The sequence below is a fragment of the Labrus bergylta genome, chromosome 16 (genome assembly GCF_963930695.1).
Source record: "Labrus bergylta chromosome 16, fLabBer1.1, whole genome shotgun sequence".
Classification (NCBI taxonomy): Eukaryota; Metazoa; Chordata; class Actinopteri; order Labriformes; family Labridae; genus Labrus; species Labrus bergylta.
In genome coordinates, this window is record NC_089210.1 from 1,574,518 (window position 1) to 1,599,374 (window position 24,857).

General features: G+C 45.2%; 2 protein-coding genes across 2 annotated transcripts; one reads left to right on the top strand and one right to left on the bottom strand.

Annotated features, from left to right (window-relative positions):
* The first annotated feature begins 1,508 nt into the window (after nucleotides 1-1,508).
* rtbdn (retbindin) lies at nucleotides 1,509-14,307 on the top strand. Its single transcript, XM_065964405.1, has 6 exons — nucleotides 1,509-1,743; nucleotides 3,016-3,198; nucleotides 5,124-5,223; nucleotides 6,580-6,708; nucleotides 7,613-7,709; nucleotides 13,115-14,307. The coding sequence occupies exons 2-6, from the start codon at nucleotides 3,039-3,041 to the stop codon at nucleotides 13,457-13,459; spliced, it is 831 nt and encodes a 276-aa protein (XP_065820477.1). The 5' UTR covers nucleotides 1,509-1,743; nucleotides 3,016-3,038; the 3' UTR covers nucleotides 13,460-14,307.
* Nucleotides 14,308-19,169: 4,862 nt separating this feature from the next.
* On the bottom strand, nucleotides 19,170-20,879 carry junbb (JunB proto-oncogene, AP-1 transcription factor subunit b). The gene has a single exon (XM_020655647.3). It carries the CDS (start codon nucleotides 20,547-20,549, stop codon nucleotides 19,566-19,568), a length of 984 nt encoding a protein of 327 aa, XP_020511303.1. The 5' UTR covers nucleotides 20,550-20,879; the 3' UTR covers nucleotides 19,170-19,565.
* Between the last annotated feature and the right edge of the window lie 3,978 nt (nucleotides 20,880-24,857).

Sequence of the window (24,857 nt, forward strand, 5' to 3'; positions counted from 1 at the left end):
GGTCTCAGCCAGTCCAAAGAATTAACTAAATACTTTCAGGGATTACACCTCAGGTTGGTTCATTTGTTTCCCACGTACACAAATTGACCTCATGAGGAAAATATAGGAGCACGTGTGTGAGAGAAAAGCACGACTGACAGATATTTACGAGGTAGCATAAGAACATGGAGAATCCCTAAATAGCAGTCAGTGTTCAAAAAGTCCACACCTCAAGATTCAGAGGTTTGACTACTCTGCTGAAGATGTAAGAGGCGTTGCCATAGCGATGGTATGACCTACAACAACAGCAGTGAATTCATGCAAACATGTGTAAACACACAGATACATTTATGAAATATAATTATTCATTAAAGCGTTTTATTCCACGCCACAGCTCCTGAAGACTCGATGGTCACTGAGCAGTTTTATCCCGTCTGGTTGGATGGTTATGTAATCTTATATCACAAAACAACGAGGTCAATCTGTGTTTTGTTACAAACGTTTGATTGACTGATTGTTTTCAAGTCTACAAAACGAGGCGATGAAGCCGCGAGCTGGTTCAGACAGACAACAAGAGCTGCGTCGTTCTCAACAAATCACCTGACGACACCTCCTTCCCATTGGCGGCCGATTTAAGCTGCAAGATTTCCGCTCTCTCCCTCTCTGCTCCGTCATTGCCCACTCTGACCTTCACCCCCCCCCCTCCCCCCTCCCCCCTCCACCCCCTCAGCATCCACCTGTAGGCCTCACCACTCCTCACATTTCTGCAGCTAAAAAAAAAAAAGACAGTGAGGTCCAAACATAAACAAAGTCCTGCCGCTGCAACATTTTTTGGTAAACATGCCAATGTTGCTGCCTCGTCAAAACACTCTCCTCGTGCGATGTGACAGTGCTGAGAGAAAGGAGATAAACTCGAATATTTAGTCTCATTGTTTGCAAGGTCGACAGCTCCGAGTGCAATGAGACAAAACAATGACCCCCCCCCCCCCAGAGTTCAGCGTGTTCCCTGTCCTCAGCAGAACACACAGTATTATAAACCTCAGCCTCCTCTAACCCCGCCGTGAGAGAGAGAGAGAGAGAGAGAGAGAGAGAGAGAGAGAGAGAGAGAGAGAGAGAGAGAGAGAGAGAGAGAGAGAGAGAGAGAGAGAGAGAGAGAGGACATGTGTGACTCAGCAGCACCTTTATTATTTGATACCTTTAAAACAAAGAGCAACATCTCTCCTGTGACTTTGAGAAATCTTTTTTTTTTTTGGGCTTCAATGTTGCTTTGAATAACGGAGATGTAAGGCTGTCAACAAGAAGGATTTGGTAAACATCTCACGGGAGATTAACAAGGAGGGAGTCTTTTCTGTGTGTGTGTGTGTGTGTGTGTGTGTGTGTGTGTGTGTGTGCGTGTGTGTGCGTGTGTGTGCGTGTGTGTGCGTGTGTGTGCGTGTGTGTGCGTGTAGGAAAGGGAGGAAGGGAGAGAGAGAGAGGACTTCCCAGCATGGGGCAGAGGGAGGGGGTGAGCCGCCTGGTGGAAGGGACCGAGATGTCCTTCATATAAACCGGTGACAAAGTGTCGAGCTGCAGCTACAAGAGATCACAGCGCTGCACGCAGAGAGGGAGAGAGAGAGAGAGAGAGAGAGAGAGAGAGAGAGAGAGAGAGAGAGAGAGGGGAGGACACCGGAGTACCCAGAACAGCCAGCTGGATTTACAACACAACACACCGGAGAGACAGAGGGAACTAATCCACATCCCGGAGCATCTTAAACCCACCAACAGGTAAGAACAATACGCTCGTCTTCTTAAACTGCACCACCACACACACCACAATCACATTTCAACATTATTAAGGATGTCACAGACAAACTTCAGGATTTTTGAGGGTTGAGGTATGAAATATTGTGCCACAGCTGCTATACACTCGATGTTAAAAAACACTCAAACGCCTCGAGGTGGCTGAAAACTCACTAATGAGCGACACAGCACTCTGTAGGGGAAAGGGATTTTTTTGGGGGCAGTTTGTTCCCCAAGGTTATTTATGACATGTGTGTGATGTTACATGTTTAAATTATAAACTATAAAGCCTTCTGCCTGAGCAATAAATATCACATTGTTGTGATATTTTTGATATTTTCAAACTCATTGCTGATTCTTTTGTGGATTCTTTTGTTTTTTTTTATTTTGTTGGTATTGATGTGGGACGTCCAGAAGTAACTGTTTGATAAGATTTGATTTAATTTGAAGTAAATCTCAAAGAGTTTCTAAGTAGGATCCGTTGTTTGTTATTTAGTGATCTCTTTGTAAAGAAGTGAAAACTAACTGGAACCTGAAGGTCACAACGTGCACAAACCCTTTCCCTATCTTCTGCCCTTCCTCTCTCATTTCTGATGTTTTTTTTTACATTTTGTGTATCTGGTTATCCCCCGTGTTGAATCAGGGTCACACCTGACCTGTTTGGGACCGTGTGGTCATGTCGAGCAGATTTGTTTTAATTCGTTCACATCTAGGCTGCACGTCGGTCAGCCAGCTCTTCAGATTAAACCAACACGCATGTCATCCAGCTCAGCACGGTGCTCCCGTCCCCCCTAATTAGGCTCAACCCGGGCTCTACTGGGTCACCACACGCAGAGATAAACGGGCCGCGCAGGACGTCTCTCACACACACACACACACACACAATAAGTTACCGTGTGCAGCGTGACACAGGGAGGCGTGGGAACGGCTTTAAACAGATTTAACACCTCGTTATGGTTCTGAAGTAAAGTTTAGTCTCCCTATAAACAGGAAAAACTTCTTCTGACACCCACAGATTATAATACACACTCAGAGATATGAAATGTGTTCATATATTTTTGGTTTTCTTCTTCCTGCACCTGTTTGCTCATGAACAGTGTTTCAGTATTATGAGAAAATATTTTTAGTTGTGTTTTATTGTGTTGAAACCAAACACTGAAATGAGCAAATACATCAAATATGAAATGAAATGAAATATATTTTTGGTTTTATTTCTGCAGCTGATTCAGTTCAAATGTCTCCTGATTTCTTTTCCAGACTTGTTTTTTGCCGCTGTAGAGATGGCCGTCACCTCTCACCTTCTGCTGTTGATCTGTACATATTTGGCCGCTGAGCTGATGGGCGGAGCCCGCTCAGAGGGGGTGTGTCTTCAGGATGGAAAGCACAAGGCCACACCCGGCCCGGAGCCCCACCTGAGGGAGTGTGGGCTGTATGCTGACAGTGAGTGACCGGCTCTTTGTTTTCCAGACGCTGCTTGACGTTCTTGTTTTTCTCCTCTGTATTTCTCCTCATCGGCTCGTCCAGCTACGGCAGATGGCCGTCCATAAACGCCGTCTGATTCCGCTACAGATTTCTGCCTGTTACATTGAGTTCAAGCCATGATGGCTTTTGGTGGATTAATGTCTGGTCTCTGTAAAATAATAATACAGCAGAGAGTCCAGACGTGCTCTGTAAACAATGACAGGACTGTGGTTGTGATTTGGCGCCTGAATAAATAAAAATGCATCGTTTGAGTCTGAAAGCACCCACACAAAGGGTTAAATGTTCCCCCAAACTGTCCTGCAGAGTTGACAGCTCCTCCTCACTTTGTTTGTCATCAGACATTAAAAAGCTTTTATTTGAGGCGGCATCGATTGGTTTCTATGCAGGAACAAAAACACCCAAACATTAAAGCTAGACATCAATAAAAAAATACAAAAAGTTAGCGTCTTAAGAGTTGATGCTCACTGCAGGGTGCTAATCAATACTATTCAAATACATTTATTTAAACAACAAAAGGAAGCAGAATCTGTGCTTCAGACATACATACATTACAAGCCGCTGTGTCTCTGATCGTGAGAGGAAATCACAGCATGAAGGGAAACTTCTGGAGCACACACTCTGTGTTTGCATCGGCTGTGTTCACCACATGCTCCAGAAGCTTTCCTTCAAGCTGGATTCATCCCTGAAGGACTTCATTTGTGTGAACGTTTGCATGCTTGACAACACGATGCGATAAATCTTGTAAGACGATAAATAGAGTGTGAAAAATAAGCAACACATAATGCTAATAACGTTTGTTATTGCTCATTAGACCACATGTCAAACATAACAAAATGCATAAACAATAAACCATAAAAAAAATTAAAATAATGGTGTTAATAATAAATGAATAGAGGCTGTAGTCCTCCAGGCGGCTGGCCCCTTTCCTGCGTCCAATCAGAGGCGAGGCAGGCCACTGCTTGGTGCCCCAAAGCAGCGGCCTAAAATGTGCAAATTTTGCAATGACGGTAGGAAACCTCCCTAAGGGGTCCCCCCAATTGATTTTTGCCTAGGGCCCCGACAGGCTCTAGAATCGCCACTGCATGTCATTCCCCACTCTCTCTCTCTCTCTCTCTCTCTCTCTCTCTCTCCCTGATTTCAGATTCCATCCACTGTCCCGTCTAAATGAAGGCTAAAAGCCCCCAAACTCTCCCCGTCAAGGTCGTAACCCTTTTTACAGATGTGTAAATGGACGCCAATTTGGCCGCCCTTCTTATACGTTTTCTCCTTTTACAACCGCTCCAAGCAATTATCACGATATGTCACTTTCACACATTCACACACAGATGGCAGAGGCTGCATCTCAGCCCTGTCAATCATACTAAATCTAAATATATCCACACAAATATATTCCTTCAGGAGCAGCGTCTTTGCCAACAACACTCCCAACACGAAGGCAGCAGGAGCATCGGATCAAACTGCCAATCCATCGATTATTGCTGTGGTATAAGATCTGCATAGTCTGAGTTTCATTATGAGCCGGAGAAAGAGCTGTCCTCTCTTGTCTCCGCTCATCATATACATGTGGACAGAATGAAACCCGGTCAGGATGAGAGCTCGGCCCTGCAGCAGAGAGTGGAGGTGCTGACAGCTCCGCTCTACAATTAGACACATTTAAACACCCAGACGCATAAATCAGCAAAACTTTGCCGCCATGTTTGCAATGGAATATTATCAGTGCAAACAGAGGGGGCTATAGATCCAGAACTCATGATGCTACCAGCTGCAGAGACTCTGCTCCTGTATGTGTGTAACTGTGCGATGTGAGCTGTGATGAAAATGTCTCGTTGACTCTGCTGACTGAATGCTTGCTGAGTGTGCTCCTGTGTCTTTGCCGCTGACAGATAGCTGCTGCACGGATGAAAACATCCAGGATATCTCTCATGTTCCCGCCGATACCAACAAGAATGAACCCTGGGACAAGTGTGGATCCCTGAGCTCTCAGTAAGTCTCCATGACAACACTCAAATTTACACTCTTATTATGAAATCAGCTGAAAGCAATCATTTCTAATCAGTACCTGTGCAAGGCTACTGATTTTGATACCATGGCAACAAAAATAGAAGTCCTCGGCACCCAATATGGGGTCATTTCTCATTTTGACTACCTAAAATTGCAGGCAAACTCCTGCACAAGTACATTGGTAACGTTTGAGAACCGAAATGTCAAGACCAAGACCGAGACCAGGGGCGGGCTGAGACCGAGTCAAGACCATAAATGTGACAGAAAAATCTTCATCTTGTGTGCAGGGGGCGTGTCCCTCACTTAGAGCGGGAAGGCTGTGGTCGTAACTGGGGGGTAAAAATCAAACTACAAATGAATTAAAGTTATTTGTTCTTTTAAAAAGAGCCATGTTCCTTACTAATCACAGTGATGATGTGGTAGTCTTGATTTAAAATCCTGCTTGTGCAACAATTATATCTTGCCAGATTAATAAAGTATTATCTTCTTCTAAAAAAATATCAAGAAGAGAGAAAGCAGTTCAGATAAGGACCCTTAGCTTTACTTTTCCAGTTATTCTTCATATCTTTCAGCAGCTGTTTCTTTACGTCTGCATGTTTATTTCTCTCTTCATGTCACCTGCTTGGCCCGGGGTTAAACAGACGATACCTGTGCAGGAATCAGGCTGCTTCTGCCCGACCTTTTTTCCTGCCGCCGTCACCAAGTGCTAACTCATGTTGGGTCTCTTTAAATAACAGAGCAAAGCCTGCGGTGTTGACCTCGACTTAACAAGTCTTAAGATAACTTCAGTGTCCGTTTGGTGCCGAGTGAATAACAAGTGATTTAATTGATTGATTAATCCTCCACAGTCCGGTCATGGCTGGATTTATCCCCGGTGTTAGAGGGTTAATCCTCCTCGGACCAAAGTAGGAGAGATACGTTAGGGGAGAAGTAGGGAAAAGATACAAATTGAGACTGAGAAATGCATTGATGTCAGAAAGATTTGTAGTGAATAGTGAATTGTCCTGACTTTGTTATATTGTCTACACACTGTATGTCATTTTCATTTGGGTACATTTTATTTGTGATAGTAAATATTCTTACTTTGTTATTTTTACTGTATTTTATTTGAACTTTGTTTAATCTCTGAAAGTGACGTTGTGAGATAAGCCCTCGTGGGTTTCTACCTCACCTGCACGTGTTTTATTTTTTATTTGTTTTATTTTTTCTGTTTGACTCTTCTTTCAAAAAATGTGCAAATAAACTAAACTAAATTAAAGAGGAAACACTGGAGAGTCCGCCTCCAGGGTCACATAAAGGTCATTACGTCCATCCTAACTCCTCTCTCTCTCTCCTCAGGTGTGAAGGCTTCCTGAAGCGTGTGGCCTGCTTTTACCGCTGCTCCCCCGACGCCGCACGCTGGCCCCACCCCCACCGCCGCTCCTACATCCAGGCCGTGCCGCTCTGCCACAGCTTCTGCCGTGACTGGTGAGGCCGCCGAAAAACACACCGCTAGACGACTGTAGATGAGAATGAGTATGAGGCCGTACGAGTGTCAGGAGAGAGGTTATCAGACAGCAGGCTGTGCTGCATGTCTCAGGTGATAAGGCGACATAAATCAGTTTAGTTTGTAGAGTCAGGTACAAGAACGACCCAGCTAGAGTACGAAGACGTCGCCGAGGATTCACAGGAAGACAAGACACATCTCTGTATCATGGTATCTCTTCTTTTAGGACTTCTCCAGTGAGCATTCAAGACTTTTTGAGACCTTTAAAGGAAACACATCTCCATCTTTAAACTGGTTAAACTATGACCAATAGAATGTTAAAACAGTGTGTTCTGATGAACCACTCAACCTTCTCATACAGGACACAATGGTAAGTGCCATACCCGTCACCAGTTATGAATCTGAGGGCAGAGGAGTTTTAGGATTAGAGGCTTCATGCAAATAAATGACATCATCCTAATGCACGACTGACAAAAACCACATCTTCAACAAGTCTGTTTCCTACAGGACAAACAAACACTTGATTTATTTCTTTACAGAGAGCTGACTTCCTGTTGCAACTCGGAGTCAAGAGAGTTCACAGGGAACTGAAATGTAAATTCCTCATCTTGCAACAAACAAGCCGAAGAGATTTAAATGCATGAAACACTTTGTTTTTCTTGGGGCAGTTATGCTAACAACAAACTTCCAGGATGTTGGTTTGGCCTGCTGCAAAACAGTCTGGCACAAAAAACTGCTTAAAAACGATTTTAAGTTTCGAGGGAGATATTTTAATAGAACATGAATAATTGGCACTAGAGGTTACCGAGGAAACAGCATGAATGACAGCTTGATGCTCTGCCGTTTCAGGTATTTAATTTGAATATCTTACATCTGTGTCTTTAGGTTTGACGCCTGCAGGGTGGACATGACGTGTGCTCGTAACTGGGCCAGAGACCCCAGAGGACAGAACTGCACCGGAAACTGTGTCCAGTACCAGCAGGTAGGCCTGAACCCAAACCATCTATGATTGGCCGCTTACATGAATCTGGACTTTTATATATTTTTACTCCCAGCCACAAGAGCTGCTCGACTTTAAGGATGGTCATTTTTGTCGGTCCAATATGTTTTTGTCCCGTATCTTTGAGCAGTCCGTTTTTAGGTAAGTCCCATGACGGACCTCAAGGTTTGTCATTTAAGCCGTGACAGTGCAGGTCAGAGGTCAAACAGTGTGTATCTGTAGGGTCTGCAGCAGGCAGAGAGTGTGTGTGAGTGGTAACTAAAGGGTTAACAGTGAAGGTCAGAGGTCAAACAGTGTGTATCTGTAGGGTCTGCAGCAGGCAGAGAGTGTGTGTGGTAACTAAAGGGTTAACAGTAAAGGTCAGAGGTCAAACAGTGTGTATCTGTAGGGTCTGCAGCAGGCAGAGAGTGTGTGTGAGTGGTAACTAAAGGGTTAACAGTGAAGGTCAGAGGTCAAACAGTGTGTATTTGTAGGGTCTGCAGCAGGCAGAGAGTGTGTGTGGTAACTAAAGGGTTACCACACTCTGCCTGCTGCAGACCCTACAGATACACACTGTTTGACCTCTGACCTTCACTGTTAACAGTACAGAGCAGCGCTGTGGTCTGAAGCATGAAGAGGTCCGACCTGCTCCAGTGAACAGAGAGACGCCGACTCATTTGTGTTTCTAAACGAGTCGACTCCACATCCAGAGAAACTCGTCTTTGTGTCACATTCAAATGTTTCCCCCTCAGCTCATTCTGACCGGAAACAGTCTGAGGACATGAAGCTGTCAGAGACACTGTTTTAAAATCTACAAGTTCAATAAACATCGCTTAGTTGTATGCAATAATATATCCATCCATTCATCCATCCATCTTTCTGTTCATCCATCCATCTTTCTATTCATCCATCCATCTTTCCATCTATCCATCCATCCATCCAAATTTCCATATGTCCTCCCATTCTGTCTTTTTCTTTCTCTACTTTCCAAAAAACATTTCTTCTTTCTTTCTAAAAGTGAAATTCGTTTTCTCTCCATCGATCTAAATGTTGTTCTTTCCTCATTTCCAGCCACACGTCTTTATTTTTCTTTTTATCATCCTTCCATCTCCGCATTCCACTGCTCTATTAGATCATTCCTGGAATTTACTAAATAACTCATTTGTATGAAAGCGTGTGCGTGTGTGTGTGTGTGTGTGTGTGTGTGTGTGTGTGTGTGTGTGTGTGTGTGTGTGTGTGTGTGTGTGTGTGTGTGTGTGTGTGCTTGTTTTGACCCGCTCTCATTTCAGGCCTCGCTAACAGCACCAAATGAGCTCCAATAAACTGAAGTAGCTTTTAAAACAGAGTGTCTGTATTAAAAGAGGAATGACTCAGAGCATTCTCGTCAGATCCACTGAAAACCAGCGTTAGCCCACAGTTACACTTTTTGGAGGTCACAGCGGCAGAGAATCATTTTGTTTTGGTTTGAGCTGCTTTGTGGTCTGAGCTCACAGCGTTTCAGTTCACCTCAGACGTTCTGAGAGCTGCACAGAGACAACAAGTCAACACAGGAGAGATCTTTAAGCACATGATACGACACATTTTAAGTTGATTAAATCCTCATGAAACCTTGTTAGAATCCCTGAAAAGTTCCCCTGGTGCATTAATATAGTTTGTGTATGTGCGTGTGCATGTGCATGTGCGCGCGTGTGCGTGTGTGTATTATATAGAAACGAATACAGTCTGGTTTTGTAAATGCTCTCTGCAGTAGACGTCAATTTGCATAGAGACGAGCTAATGCATTTAAAGGCACACATAAGTAGACACATTCATCCACTGCATGCAGAAATCCCTCTGGCACTCTCCCTCTCCCTCTCGCTCTCGCTCTCTCTCTCTCTCGCTCTCTCTCTCTCTCTCGCTCTCTCTCTCGCTCTCTCTCTCGCTCCCTCTCTCGCTCCCTCTCGCTCTCTCTCTCTCTCTCTCTCTCGCTCCCTCTCGCTCCCTCTCGCTCTCTCTCTCTTTGTCCTCTTTGGTAACATTATTTACCAGCCAAGGTCTTATTTATCCCAGAGAGACACTCTTTCTACTCCGGGTTTTGTTTTGTCTGAATGATGTTTCATCTGCAGCGCAGAGAGGCCGCCGACTCTGAGCATTAACAAAATCTTAAAGCATAGATTCTGCTCCTGAATGCTCTGGATTTGTTTGGACCAGAGAAGGTAGGCGGTTTTAAGGCGACCCCCCACACAGCCGTTTTGGACGCCCCTCAGTTTGTCAGATATGAGAGCAGTTATCAGGTCAACAGGTGTTGCAGCGATGGAAGCGGTCAAGAGAAGTGGTTCAGATAGAAGTGATTGTACCCGACCTAAAAAGCCTCTGCATGTTTCTAATAAGCTCCACGAGCAGAAACGTGCTCAAACTAGGATCAATATTGGAGATGCTTTTGAAAAATGGAGAGAGGTTAGAACACAGAAAGGTTTACAGACCCATGCAGAGCTGGATAAACACTGAAGCTTCAGAGTCCACCACATGGTGACCTGAGTGAGCATCCACTCTAGAGAGGAGGGGGGGGACAGCTCGCTAGAAAGTTTAGAATTTAGACTGCAGTACCCATTTTAAACACTAGGGGTCAGAGTTACATACTGCTCCTTTAAGTTTTTGTCTTTGACTCTAAACCTAAAGGCATTAGAAAACTTGAATACCAAAAAGAACAGAAAATGTCATCACAATCCTGAATCGAGATCATTTCATCTCTCAGCCTAAGAAAACATTGCAGGTACAAACCCCAACAAATTCCTCCAGGTGTTATTTCTATCAGTTTTATCACTTTATGTGGGGAAAGATATTTTTGTCATTGCCAAAAGGCTCAAAGATTTAAGCCCTCTCTCTTTTGTGTTTCCTTTTCACACCAGGTGAGATGTTTGGGGGGGGGGGGGGGGGGGGGTCAGGACAGAGCAGGTCAGAATTGGAAAAAGATAAGAACGTGAAGGATAAAGCCCCGAGGGAATGTCACTATCTCACTCACTCGTCTAAAGCCACTTAAGCTTGTTCTGAATTAATGCTGGCAGCTAACCCTGACCTACGCCCGCATGGGGTAGGACAGAACTGTGTGTGTGTGTGTGTGTGTGTGTGTGTGTGTGTGTGTGTGTGTGTGTATGTGTGTGTGTGTATCATGTGGTCGTACAGATAACTCCAAAGTGTCACACAGAGGGGATACAGTGTGTAGTGGAGAGAAATCCTCTTTGTCCTTTGAACACGGTTGATATATTACAGGTTTTTTTTCCCCTCTGCGAGCGCCCGGTGTGACTCAGGTTTTAATCCTCCAACAGACAGGAGGATGAAAGGAAGCAGACGCTGTGGTGGTGGAGGAGGGGTGGTGAAGTAAAGAAGAAGAAGAAGAGATAAACAAACACAGAGTGCAGCTATAAACAAGAGAAGAAGAAAAAAAGAGCATGAGGGAGATGAAGTGGGAGACTCGGCAGCTCGTCTTATTGGCTGCGTACGAGGCCGTCACTGTAGGCAGAGTGGGAGCTTTAACACGGGGAAGCACCGCCTGCATGCGTGTCTCAAACTTCCATAATTAGCTTTGCCAACTGTGTCTATGTGCAGGCTCTATTCCAGTTAAACAGCTTAAACAGTTGAATGCTGATTTGTTTTCTTGCAGCGGCGTGCAGTATTTGCTTTAATCCACGTACGTGTCCTATTAGAGAGGAGCATCGTTTTTTCACGCTCCAGAAAACATACCGCTTGTGTCAGCAGGAACCGGAGTTTTCCCCTCAGATTATAACTTCATAAATGCTGAGCGCCGTGATAAATCACACCGTCAGAGAGGAAGAAAGCCGACCCCTCTCTGTGATTGGTCTGAATCCGTCCCGTCTTCTCTCGTCCTGCTGCCACGAGGAGATGAAGTCATTGAGTGATCAGCGTGAGCTCGCCAAGGTCGTCATGTCTTGTGATTTTGCTCTCAGGGCTGCTGCAGACAGCGGTGAGGAGAGAAGCAGCTGCCAGGTGCCTGCAGGCTGCTTCTTAACACCTTGCAGAGGGTGTTTGTTTTCGAGGCCGGCGCTGCCCTGAGAGGCCAAAATCAATTATTCCAATGTGATGTTTACCAGCGAAGAAAAACAGAGCAAACACTGAAGATTTAATGCAACACTACTGCAGAACCAGTGTGGGAAAATATAACGAATTTTGAGGATCACACAAATCTATTTTTTATCTGGCTCAATCCAATCAGACTGTTTTTGAAACCTGCAGTCTCGCCCCCTGCTGGCCTTTAGAGAGAATGCACGATCATGTCACTTCAGCATTTGAGCTTTGAGCTGTTGGTGTGAAACGCTCCTGTGAGTTTTAATAACCTGTCACACTCACATGACATTAAATCAAAACATCATTTGGAAAGAACAGTCTGTCACAAAGGCCTCTCAACAAACACACGTGGCGCCATTTTGAAAACAGAGCGACTACTTCCATGTCTTATACCGTCCATGATCCTGCAGCACAGGTTTAATGCACGGGTTCTTTTCATGATATCCAACTCTTTGATGAACACCTAAGCACTTAATGAGGATGGTTTTGTTTGATTATGAGAATTTTTAGGATGGTTTTGATTCTGATTAGAACTCTTAAGAAAAGCTGTCGATGTGGCACTCTGCTTCTGGTCACTTCCTGTCAGCATCTCTGAACACTTCCTGTCAGCACCTGTGTGCCCGATCAGACTTAAAGGTGTTTGTTTACACTTCCTGACGCTCTTGATCCTTGCTTGTGTCGTTCTTACTCCCTGATGTTCGTCGTACGGTGGCTGGGAAGTGAAGGGGTCACTTTGTTTGTTTCCTCCAAAACAAAAAAAAAGACCCCTCACGCAATCACTTCTGGGTCACTTCCTGTATTTAGTGCATTCCCTTTCCGTCAAGATTCTGCCACTGGTAAAAGTGTTCTGCCACTTGTAAATTTGTCTCAGCGCTTTTAAAAGTGTTTCACATTTTGTAAATTTGTTTAAATTTTTTTTTTAATTTGTCTCAGATTTTGTAAAAAGTGTTTCTTTGCCCTTCCCAGTCACCGTGAGGTCGCCTTGGATGAAGGCGTCTAATAAGTCAATTGTAGAATTATTTCTGTCTCGTAGATTTCGGGGGGAAACACAGAATGCAACAGTTGCTGTGATTTGAAACATAAGTTATGATGCATTATTTTCAGAGTCAGACCCTTTGTACCCACTCCGGGGGAAGACAATCTGTGAGTTTTGTTAGGAGGGAGGATATCTTGAACTCCAGGTGATGATCAAGTTTTTTTTGGCTTTATCTTGTGCACAAAAGATTCAAAGCGTGTTCTCTTTGAGACCTTGGCAGCTGCGTCTGAAAGGAGCCGGTGTGCATGCTTGGAAGGACGTTATGTCTCCGCCCTCTCTGAGTGTTGTGTGTGTTTGTGTGTGTGTGCAGATGTACCAGCACGGCAGGGACCTCTGCGAGAGCCTGTGGGGGGACGCCTTCATGACGGTGGAGGATGAGACGGAGGAGGTCGGAGCGGAGGGCGGTGGCGGTCGTCCCTGCGGCTGCCTGACCCTGAGCCCCTCGGACAAAGACGTGATCGCCGCCCTCAGAGCCCAGCAGGACGACCCCGAGGAGCTCGACACCACCAAGAGCGGCCTGCCTCAGTACCGCGCGCCCTGCCAGACCAAGCTGCCCCTGCCGGCCCGGAGCTACAGGAAGGGGAACTATGTGCTGCGTAAGCGCTCCATCATGGTCGACGACGGGGAGGGGAGCGGCAGCGGCCTGCTGAGATAGATGGAAAACATTTAGAGATTGTTGTCTAGAACTTCTCTGTAGAGATGTAGCCTCGCTCCGTTTACTAACCTTAGCACACAAACTGATCTCTGATTCTCCTCATCGTCACGTCGTGTATTCACACCTTCACTTTTAAAACAGGACGTCAGGAAACCAGCTGATTATGCACCACAGTGTTGTTATCATTGTGTACCTGAAACAGTACTTAAGATACCTTCCTCCTCCTCCTCTTCCTCTTCTACTTCCTCCTCCTCCCTCTCCTCTACTTCCTCTTCTTCCTCCTCCTCCCTCTCCTCTTCCTCTTCTACTTCCTTCTCCTCCTCCTCCCTCTCCTCTTCCTCCTCATCTTCCTCCTCCTCCCCCTCCTCTTCCTGTCCCTCCCTACCCTCCTCCTCCTCTACTTCCTCTTCCACCTCCCCCTCTTCCTCCTCCTCCCCCTCCTCCTCCTCCTCCTCCTCCTCCTCCTCCTCCTCCTCGTAGACATCTTTAATCTGTGCAGTAGGCAGCTTTTTGATTCTGTTGTGATGCTGTGTCGTATAAACTTCAAACAGGAAATCACATCAGAGACGGTCGGCTAGAGTCATTAAAATATGAATGTAACAAAAGGGATGTTTCATTATAACGGCAAACGATAGACGAGCTTCAAACCCTGAGAGGTGGTTCAATGTCTGTTTCTTTTATAATCATGTCCTGTGTTTCTGGAGTCAGGCTCTGTTAGACGTCGATGTTTTGTAAAAAAAAAAAGAAGAAAAAAAAAGGGGAACTACTTTGTCTGGTTTGTTGTCACTTTGCTGAAATATGTGTTTCCGTGCTTTACTTTCAAAATAAAGACGACCTTTCTAAAAGCCGTCCTGAGACTCTCCTAATTCTTAAATCCACTATCATCTCCAAAACAAGTATCAGCACATGAATGCATACAGAGAGGGGGGCAGCTTAACCCTGTGGTCTAAGCCTATAGCAGCTAAACAAAACATAACAAAAGAGCATCACAAACCAACGTCCCTCTGCATCAGCTGAGGAGTTCATAAACGAGCGGAGCTTATCTTTTTAATTTGTTTCTGTATCACGTCAGACTGTTTACAAGCCCAGCGTCTGAAACATTTTGTAAAACAAATAAGATAAGGTTTTCATTTTCATTTGTTTCTGCACGGCTAAAATCTGACCTTCAAACCTTTGTTTACTCTGACACTCAGAGGAGATCTAATAATGATAAATGATGCTGTTGTCTGTGTCATGTTCTAAAAAAAAAATACAAGCGAGTACTTCAGGGACTGTTTGAAAATGATGACATCAGGGGAACATTACTCTGTACAATCCTTTGACTTAGAAAACAGATCTCCAACACTCCTCCCCTGATGATCAAAACATGAACTAACAGCTAACTCAACAGTGGAGTCACAAACAGGACTAAAAGAGAAAAGCATGGAGACTTTGAGAAGGCATGAATCAACCTGAACACTGCACACTCGACAGTGAACAATATTTAAGGTGCACGACCGCAACAAGACAAAAAAAAGAGAGAGAAAAGTCAGCACACTAAATGTCCTTTAAATAAACACATTTGCATAGATATCCAGAACTGATTTAAAAGACGTGGTAGTTGATTATTTGGCTTATTTGATTGTTTAATTATTTGATTCTCAAGGGCCCTGAGCTGACTACATTCCTCCACAAGGTGGCAGTGTGTCCCAACAAACCCTCCAAACTACCCAGGTTCACACAGAACAGAGAGTATATTTAGACCTTCACAGGCCACATTCATACAACATAAATACAGTTTTTTTTGTTTTTTAAAGCTTCTGTGTGTCAGGCCACCAGCGACCCAGACCAGACATTTCATGCATGTGCCAATGACTGCTTTCCTGACTCTGTTTGTTTTTGTTTTCATTTTACTAAACTGAACTGTCGACTTATTCTAATGAGCTAAATGCAGTCTTAGACACAACTCTCTCTTTCCTGTTGATCCAGTCACAATATTTAGTTTGTCACCTCACAGACTTTAGACTTTATTGTCCCCGAGGGGAAATTCTTTTTCACAGTACCGTTACTGTCCAACATACAAGTCCCACCAAAGAACATTCATACACAGAAAAACAGAGTATGACACAAACAAACAGAGTTAGACAACAGTCAAGAGTTCCCATTCTGGCCTGTTCAGCGAGGCCTTTTGTTCAGGACTGTTATGACAGAGGGGATCAGGCTCCTCCCAAGGCAAGCCTTTCTGCACCTTAGTGCTCTATACCTCTGTCCTGAGGGAAGTGGGGCGAGGTGAGTGTTCAGTGGGTGTGTCATGTCCTGTTCTATTGAGGTTGCAATGCGTGTGATGGCCCTGTTATTGAGTTCTGTTGGGTTGGGTGTGGGGAGACCGATTATTCTGGCAGCTGTGAGTTTGGCCTTGTTTTTTTACAGATAACATGTTGAAGAAGCAGGTGGAACAGTACAGTAAGATGGGCTGGATCATGCTCTGATAGAGCAGCAGGAGGAGATGGGGGGCAACATAGAGTCCTTTCATGCGGATGGCTGACAGTCTTTGATGGCTCTTTTTCTGGATGTCCCTGGTGTGCTGTTAAAAACTGAGTCTGTTGTCTAGTGTTACTCTGAGATATTTAAAACTGTTTACTATTTCCACTGCTTGGGTGTTGATGATAAGTGGGTGCTGAGGTGAGGGAGGACTGATTATTAATTCTTTTGTCTTAGGGACATTGAGATGGAGATGGTTATTGTCACACCACTGAGTGAAGTTTGTGATAGTGTTGTGGTAGTCCTGGACAGAGTTGTTGTCGGTGAGCATGGCAATGATGGCTGTGTCGTCTGAGTATTTGAGGTATGTGGTGGTGGGTGACGGGCTGGTGCAGTCGTTGGTGTAGAGTGTGTACAGGAATGGGCTCAGTACACATCCTTGTGGTGCTCCGGTGTTGGTGGTTAGTGCAGGTGATGAGGTTGTGCCCACTCGCACAGCTTGCAGCCTGTCACTGAGGAAGTAGTGAATGAGGTGGATCAGGCGGGAGGGGGGGGGGGGGGGGGTGTTGAGCTGGTGTAGTTTCTGGATCATCAGATGCCTTTGAATGGTGTTGAAAGCACTGCTGAAGTCCACGAAGAGGACTCTGATGAAATGACCTGGGGAGTCTAGGTGCTGAAGGAGGAGGTGCAGCAGGCCGGCCACAGCGTCCTCTGTGCCCCTCTTTGCCTTGTATGCAAACTGGAGGGGGTCCAGCTGTGGGGCAACAACTGGCAGAATGGTGTTCAGTAATAGTTTCTTCAGGCACTTCATTATAATGGAGGTGAGAGCAACAGGACGATAGCAGTTGAGCTCAGTGGGCCGGGGTTTTTTAGGCACCGGAATTATTGTTGCAGTTTTCCAGAGGGTGGGTATGGGGGCAGTCCGGTAGAATTCACAGAAGAGTGAGAAGAGTACTGGTGAGAGTTCGTGGGCACAGGCCTTCAGCACCCTTGCTGGGATGCCGTCAGGCCCCAGAGCCTTGCCCACCTTGCATCGGCTTAGCTGGCGCTGTACATCCTCTACCGTGAAGGGGGCTGGCTCAACGGGTTCTGATAGAGGAAAGACAAACTCATCTCACATTACTGGTGTCAGCGTTGTGATGGAGAACGTTTGAATGAAACTGGGTTTAATTCATGGCCCACAAAGTTACAAATACTTTAAAGGACAAATGGAAACATGAACACCTACCAGGCTCTATCAGAGACATCCAAACACCTCCCCTCTTTCCAAAGGAAACTTAAAACATTTATCACATGATGACAAGAAGTTCAAGTAAGTTCAATCAAGTGCATAGTGCCAAGTTCATTCTGTACGAGTCCTCATCCTGGTCTGAAGGGTCTGAAGTCAAGAGTTTATACTCAGACCAAAAGGGGGTGCAGAGAGTCTGAAATCAAGAGTTTATACTCAGACCAAAACAAAAGGGGTTCATTAAAAAGCCTCCATAAACAGAACAAAAAAAAGGGATATAATTGTGTTTTTACGTCCCTTAAACTCATGAAACATCCCTCCTCCTCCTCCTCCTTTTCTCTCGCTCTCCTCCAAAAACTTGAGCTGCAACTTTTAGTGAAGCCTCAGATGGCCGCGGTTGAGGTGGGAGGAATATTCATGTTATTCTCGAGAAGACAAGAGGAGAGAGAGGAGGCCTGTTGTGTGTCTGTCTGTGGGAGGGGAAAGGGGGCTTGTGGAGAGGAAAGAAAAAATCAAACCCACCCAGAGCTCTTTATACGTCACTGTTCACATCACAGATGTTCCCACAGACACTCAGTGTGGGCTGTGGGCCGAGGCGTGTGGAGAGCCAGTATTGCTTCAATTGGCTCGCATTAGAATAAGTAGGCCTGCTGTGTGTGCGTAAACGGGGGACTCGAAACATGATCTTTAAAAGTTTTCCCTCGAGTAGTAGAGTTGGCTGTGAAGACTGTTTGATGTCTCTGAGGGCAGAGGAGATGTTCTGTTCTGTTTACTCGGAAAATAAACATTTAGTGTGTCTTCAAAACCTGCTGATTGGTCTGTTTTTCTTCCTATTGTTAAATGTTGTAAACTGCAGAATGAGGCAGAAACAGGCTCAACATCCCCCTGAAAGTAGGTTTCTCAATCACAATCTAAGTGTCAGAAAAACGAGAGCTTGCGTGGGCGTGTTCTGTTTCCACGCTCATGGCAGAAAAACAAGAGGAGTTGTTATTGGTGGAAATTAGGCTAACTACGTGTGACATGAAAGGAGGTTAGAAGTCTCCACAACACGCTCAGGTGGAACCGCAGCTTCACTCCTTTTTGATGTGGCTTTTATTTTTTTTGATTTCATGGCTGTGTTGTGCGTCTGGATCCCATGAACACCTTCACTGACCACCGTCTAGCGCGAGGTCATCGCTGTGACTCATACATCCCCCTCCACGCGGGACTTTCCTCCGTCTTTTGAGCCCCTGGGTGCCGCGCGCATATTTGGCCGCTGATGCGTCCCTGCGGAATGTTTTCCTTGGCAGCGCGCGTACATCTCCATCCACCGCTCCGGACGCCCACTCATTTTTCTTTTTTATTACCCACCCTCTCTCCTCTGCCAAGCGGAGGGGGCATCTTGAGACGCCCCCGACATTCCTGAAGCCGCTCTCACTTCCCCTCATGTGTAGATACTTCAATAACTGACACCTCGAGTTGTGGCGCTTTGCCTCATTAAAGAACATGATTGTCGCTAAATGGAGTGATTTAAGAATTTGATAATGAAACGCCACATAAGTGTGAGTTTTTATCTACTTCCGCATGTACTTTGGTCTTATCTCTACCTTCCTTCCTGATAGCAAGGTCGGACTTTGCTCCTCTGGTGTGTGGCAGGTTTTAATCTAAAGTTTCACAACAATAAAAAAGGAAATTCCGCCACTCTCACGAGGGATCGCAGGTTGTTGTCGATACAATAGGAGGATTGAGATGAGACTGGTTACCTGGGCGGGGGTTCCCAGAAAGCCTCCCATGTGACGCAGAATGCCGCAACATGCCCGTAAATGGACATGTCCGTGCGTAATAAGGAAAGGCCTACGTACGTGCGTTACGCTCTGTGCGTAAAAGCGCTGAGAACAGAGTGTGCCTAATGAGAGCTGAAGAAACTGTTATGAAATGATATAACCCACTTTTACTCTCTTGTATCACCTCGTGTTGTAAGTGTGTTTTTATGTAACTGTAATAAGTGTTATTATGACGTGAATAAAGACTGGAGTCCAGCTGTTTCATTTGAAGACACTTTACTTAAATACATCACAAATAAAAAAAGACAGTGTAAACATTGGACATCATCAGTTTGTCTGGATCAACCGGACAAACCAAATAATTTACACACAGAATAAATGCAGCATTGCATGACAATATCAGTTGTAAAAGGTACAAAGAAATACAATTATCATTCCCATTTTCTACCATCAGCGAGCAGACTCTGCTCAGTCTGGATGCTGCCCTGATGGTGTCTCGGGTTCAATGGTTCTCTGAGTGATGCCCAGCATCCGGAAGTACCATTTTCTATCAGTTCTCAAACACAGGCATCAGCTGTTTCTCCCAGTGCTGTGCATGCAGATCATGACTCCAGTGTTTTTTACTTTCAGTCTGTTAGTTATAAGTCTCTGGTGTTTAAAACGCCTCCATCTTACTCGTTAGCATCAGCTGACAGCCGCTGCTCACGTGCGTCAGGACCTTCTGTTTGAGCTGGGCGACCTGGTCCCGGAGCACCGACGCCGTGCTGGAAAGCCCCGCGTTGTCGCTCTTTAGACCCTTCACCTTCTCCTCCAGCCGGGCGATGCGCTCCAGCTTGCGCCGCCGGCACTTAGTGGCTGCGAGCCGGTTCCTCAGCCTCTTGCGCTCCGCCTTGATCCGCTCCTGGGTATCCATGTCGATCGGGGACATGGGGGGTGAGCCGTCGCTGCTGAGGAGGTCCGGCACGGTCTGGGGTTCCTCTTTCAGAGTCACGAGCCGCTGCTGGTGGATGCCCGAGCCGGCGAGGGAGTGCTGGAACGGGTGTGAGCCGTGTGTGGAGGTCTGAGGGTGGCTCTGCTGGTGAGGCGGCAGGTAGCTGATAGTGGCAGTGGGGTAGCTGGATGCGGAAGAGAGGCTCGTGTTGGGGCAATAGGCGCTCAGGGTGGTGTAGATTGGAGGCTCCGGCTGCAGGGTGGAGCCGAAGACGCTAGAGGCCGCCGCGGAACACGTTGTAACTCCTCCGGCTCCAATGGACACGTTAGGAGGAATCTGGTTAATCTTGTGCAGCTCGTCCAGAGCTTTCACGAAGCCCTCCGCGAAGCCCTCCTGCTCATCCGTGATCCCCCGGTTGTAGAAGTACTGTCCCGGGGTGGGAGTGGTGATCACCCCGTTACTGTTCTGGATGATAAGCCTCTCCAGCTCGGGGGACGCGAGCTTCAGGGACCCCATGTCTTGATGCCCACCCTGGTACTGGTCGGTCTCGGCTCTCAGCTGAGACTTCAGGTTGCGATAAGGCTCTGTCAAGTTCAAGTTCATGTTCTGCTTCAGCAGTTTGTAATCGTGCATTGCTGCGTCTGAGTGGCTGTAAGCCGACAGAAAAGAGTCGTCATGATAGAAAGGCTGCTCCATCTTTGTAGACATGAAAGTCGAAGGAAAAGGTGAGCTTACCAGCTTCTTTTAGAAACACTCTCCTTTAATCAATAAATGTCAGAGTCAACAGAAACAAGCCACAACTCAGGCACTCGGCGTCTCTCTCAAGTGTCCCAAATGAATTAGAAAATCACTCCAAAAGGCGAAAGAGTGAAAAGTCCAAACAGTCCAACAACAAGCAGCTCAGTGTCAGATGTTAAAAGTCTTTCTCCAGTGTCCTGTTTCTGTTCTCTTCACTGTCCGCTCAGGGGAAAACTTTAACTCTCAGTTCCCGCTCTGGAGATGTGTTGCTGTTGGGTAATGTTGAGGTGTGTTCAGAGAAACCGATTCTTCCCCTTTTATAAAGCCATGCACTCGTGCTGGCTGCCGAGCGGAGGAGCGCTGTGATTGGCCAGGCAGCGTGTTATCCACGCCCACAGAGGGAGACGTCGAGTGACGTTAATGCCGGGAAGAGGCGACTGTAAACAAGCCTGTAGGCAAGACAGAGCACCGAGGAGGGACCGCAGAGGAGACCGGTGTGAGAAACACAAGAGTGGACCTCATTAGTTCATCTTTTGATGCGTTTATAGTCTGAATGAGAAGTGGCAGCGGATGAAGAGAGTTAAGACCACTCTGTTGGAACAAATATCTCTCTTTATTCCTTCACTCATGTTGTTAAATCGTTTTAAAAAGCACCATTTTTTGTTTCTACTCGGTGTAAACATTCTTGTCTCATATTAAAGGAGATTCAGTCATTTGCTGTGTGATTCTGGAGCCACTAGATGTTATAAATCTCTTAATAAACACCGGACTGTAGTGGAGGAAGTTCTCAGACCTTATATGGGCGTGATGACGTGCAAGTTCCTCTCCGGGAGAACCGGAAAGCCACGCCCACCCCTGGGCCTCACTCCAGCAGCAATCCTGCTCCTGTCTAAACCCCAGACTGTGAGCGAGTTAGTGAGGGACTTTCTGTCCCAGCAGGGGAAGAGGAGAAACGAGAAGACATCTGTAAGCAATGTGTGACAAAATCTCCCATACAGCTTTCTGTTTCTCTCTGTGAAACAAAAACATACTGCCTCAGTGTTAGGTGACTCCACACGTTTTACCAGCCCTGGAGCAGCCCCTTCTTTAATTATTAACGCAAAATACAGTGTTCCAGTTAAAGAGCAGGAAAATTTACAATATGTAATTAAGTCTTTGATCTCTTTCTTTTAGTTTTTCTCCTCATGTGATGGATTTGTGGTTTTTGAACAGCATGAGAGGAAGGTAATGTGAGTCGTCAACAGCGCACCTGTTTCAGAAGTGGAGAAGGGAACCATTGTCTCCTGTTTACAATTCTTCTAACACCCACACACACACATAAATGCCTCCATCGATGTATCCCACATCCATGCACAGACAGAACGAGTCAGGTAGGATGCTTCGCTTTGGCAGGCGTTTAATCCTCCGGCTGCACCTGAGGTATAAACCCTAACCCTATGTTCAACAGCCGCTTAAAGCAGGAAACACTTCAAAAATAAACGTGTGTGCTAGAGACGAGGCCAGGGGAGAGTACACATGATACCACTGAATTAAAAATAGAGAAAGTAGTACCTTTTATTTACACGGTGTAACACCACAGCGCTCACAGATGAGGTCTCTTCCCTCTCACTGTTTTGTCCTCGAATCTGTTCTGTTGAATAAATTAAAGACCCCAAAAATTAATTGACAGGAGAAAATGTAGTAATGTGGATTTTATAGAATCACTTTTATGACTTGCTGACGCTATTAAAAGTGTTGTTCCACCATGCATCTGTTATAATGTCTAGTAGCTGTGTTCTAACCTCTCTCCATTTTTCAAAAGCATCTCCAATATTGATCCTAGTTTGAGCACGTTTCTGCTCGTGGAGCTTATTAGAAACATGCAGAGGCTTTTTAGGTCGGGTACAATCACTTCTATCTGAACCACTTCTCTTGCCCGCTTCCATCGCTGCAACACCTGTTGACCTGATAACTGCTCTCATATCTGACAAACCGAGGGGTGTCCAAAACGGCTGTGTGGGGGGTCGCCTTAAAAGCGCCTACCTTCTCTGGTCCAAACAAATCCAGAGCATTCAGGAGCAGAATCTAAAGTTAGAAGGAGGACATACTGGCTGCTGCATTGTTGTCAGAGAAGCCAGCACTTCAACATAGCATGTTTCCTTAATGTCTGATCAGATAGTAAGCTCACTTAGCTTAGCTTTTTTAGACATATGGGGGAGGGGCTCCAAGGGAAAAAAAGAACAATTTCAACTGTTTGTGATATTATTATTATTATTATTATTATTATTATCATTATTATTATTATTATTATTATTATCATTAACTTTGTAGCTTTAACATACTTTTTGACCTATGCTGTTTGAGCTCCAACCTTACATTTCATCCATCTATTCAAACTCGTCCGTTCAGCTGCAGACACATTTACATGTCAAGTCGCTTCATGTGGCGTCAACTGACTTAGTGATTATTGACAATTCAATTAGGATTAGTGTCACGCCCATTTGTGGAACGACTTAGCCTTTCTCTCCTCCTTGACAGGCAGAAACGTGGAGATGACAGTTTATAACATTTTAAGACACTTTTTCATACTTTTCTGACAATCTATGACGGAGTAAACTTTGAATTTACAAAATCAAACTGAACAAACTGCCTTGCTGAACAAGAACAGCTTCATATTTCTGTTTTCCAGTGAAGCCCGTTCTGTGATTATTTCTCCTCCAGATTCTCATCCACTGAATCTTATCGAGCTTCAAGCAATGTGTTTGTTTTTTTTTCTGGGGAAGGGGGCTGGTTTAAGCTTTCAACATGTTTACCCTTTGGCAGCAAACAGTCAAACTGCCCTGTAACAACATGTGTGTTAAAAGACAAAAAAAAAGCACATAGGCAGATATTTGCTCCAGCAGATGCGTGTGTGTGTGTGTGTGTGTTTTTATGTTTTGGCCTAAAGTGAATAATCCTGTTAGGGCAGAAGTTACTCAACATGTTTTTTAAGACGTCACAGAAAAGGAGAATGCAGATGTGCCTGACATGATTTGGAAAGTTTGCTGAAGTGTGACATCACTGTCAGGGTCTCCACGCTGGATGATAATGGCCTCAAATCAGGTAATTGTCTGGCATTCGGATGGACTATTTTCATTCTATGCCTTTTTGTTAGTATCCATGGGAATATGAATAAACAAGAGGAAAACAACAGTTCCTGGCAGTGTTATGCCTCCACTTTGCCACCTCCCTTATAAATTCTATTCTCCGAGCAGCTGCCTGTTTCTGCTGCTGCTCAGGCTTTTTAGTTTTATTCAGCGTTGCGGCGGGAGGTTGACCACAGGTTCAGTGACATTTTGGCAGAGCACAGCAGTGTAGGGTCCAGAGTGGTGAGTGTTTACGGGAACACTCGTGAGGTGGCACCGTGCCATCCTGCCAAATGTTCGTTAAAACACACTCCCAAACCAGTGGGAGAGACGAACGTGTGAACGTTGAGGCAGATGTAGGATGTGTTATCGATTCATATGTGACATTGTTCCCGTCCTGAGCAATCAGCATTAGTCAGCCCATTAATTATAAACAGGAGCGATGTGAGTTTTGGGTGGATTCAGCTCCAAACAATGGCATTTGGTGAAACACTTATCAGGCTTTTTATTTTTTTCAGCTAAACTGTGGCTGAAATCTTAGTCACATCTTTGTTTAGTCACATCTTTGTTTAGTCTGTTTAGATGTAGAGGCCTTTGTGTACAGAAGTACAGACGCTCCTCCTCTGACTTCGGCTTTTTTTTTCTACGTATAACCCGATATAACATATATAAAGTTTATGTTTGATCCTTTAATTTAAAAAAAAAAAAAAGGTTTATTAATAAGAAAGACAGTCAGTATCCAGAGCAGCGGAGACAGAACATGTTTAATTGAGCTTGTTTGAAGCAGCCCCCTAAATAGTGTTGAATTTAAAGAAACACATCATCGTCATACAGAAAATAATGTGAACACATTAACATGTTAAAGGTCACATATCCTCCTCTTCTTCAGTGTAAATAAGTCTCAGAGCTCCTCAAAACATGTGTGTGAAGTTTCTTGTTCTAAATCCACTCTGATCCTGTATTTGATCATGTCTATAAACCCCTCTATTTCAGCCCTGCTCAGAACAGGCTGTTTCTGTGTCTGTACCTTTAAATATGTAAATGAGCTGTGTCTGACCACACCCCCTCTCTGGAAGGGCTTGGGTGTCTCTGGCTTTCTCGCTCCATGTCCTATTGTTTACGGTGAGAAGGCAGACTCAGAGGGCAGAACAAACACCTAGCTGTGGGAGTGTCA

Excerpts from the sequence above, each read along its gene's own strand:
- junbb (XM_020655647.3), bottom strand. The coding sequence starts at position 20,549 with ATGTCTACAAAGATGGAGCAGCCTTTCTATCATGACGACTCTTTTCTG.
- rtbdn (XM_065964405.1), top strand. The coding sequence starts at position 3,039 with ATGGCCGTCACCTCTCACCTTCTGCTGTTGATCTGTACATATTTGGCC. Across the intron at positions 6,709-7,612 it reads CACAGCTTCTGCCGTGACTG|GTTTGACGCCTGCAGGGTGG; the intron begins GTGAGGCCGCCG and ends CTGTGTCTTTAG. Across the intron at positions 7,710-13,114 it reads ACTGTGTCCAGTACCAGCAG|ATGTACCAGCACGGCAGGGA; the intron begins GTAGGCCTGAAC and ends GTGTGTGTGCAG.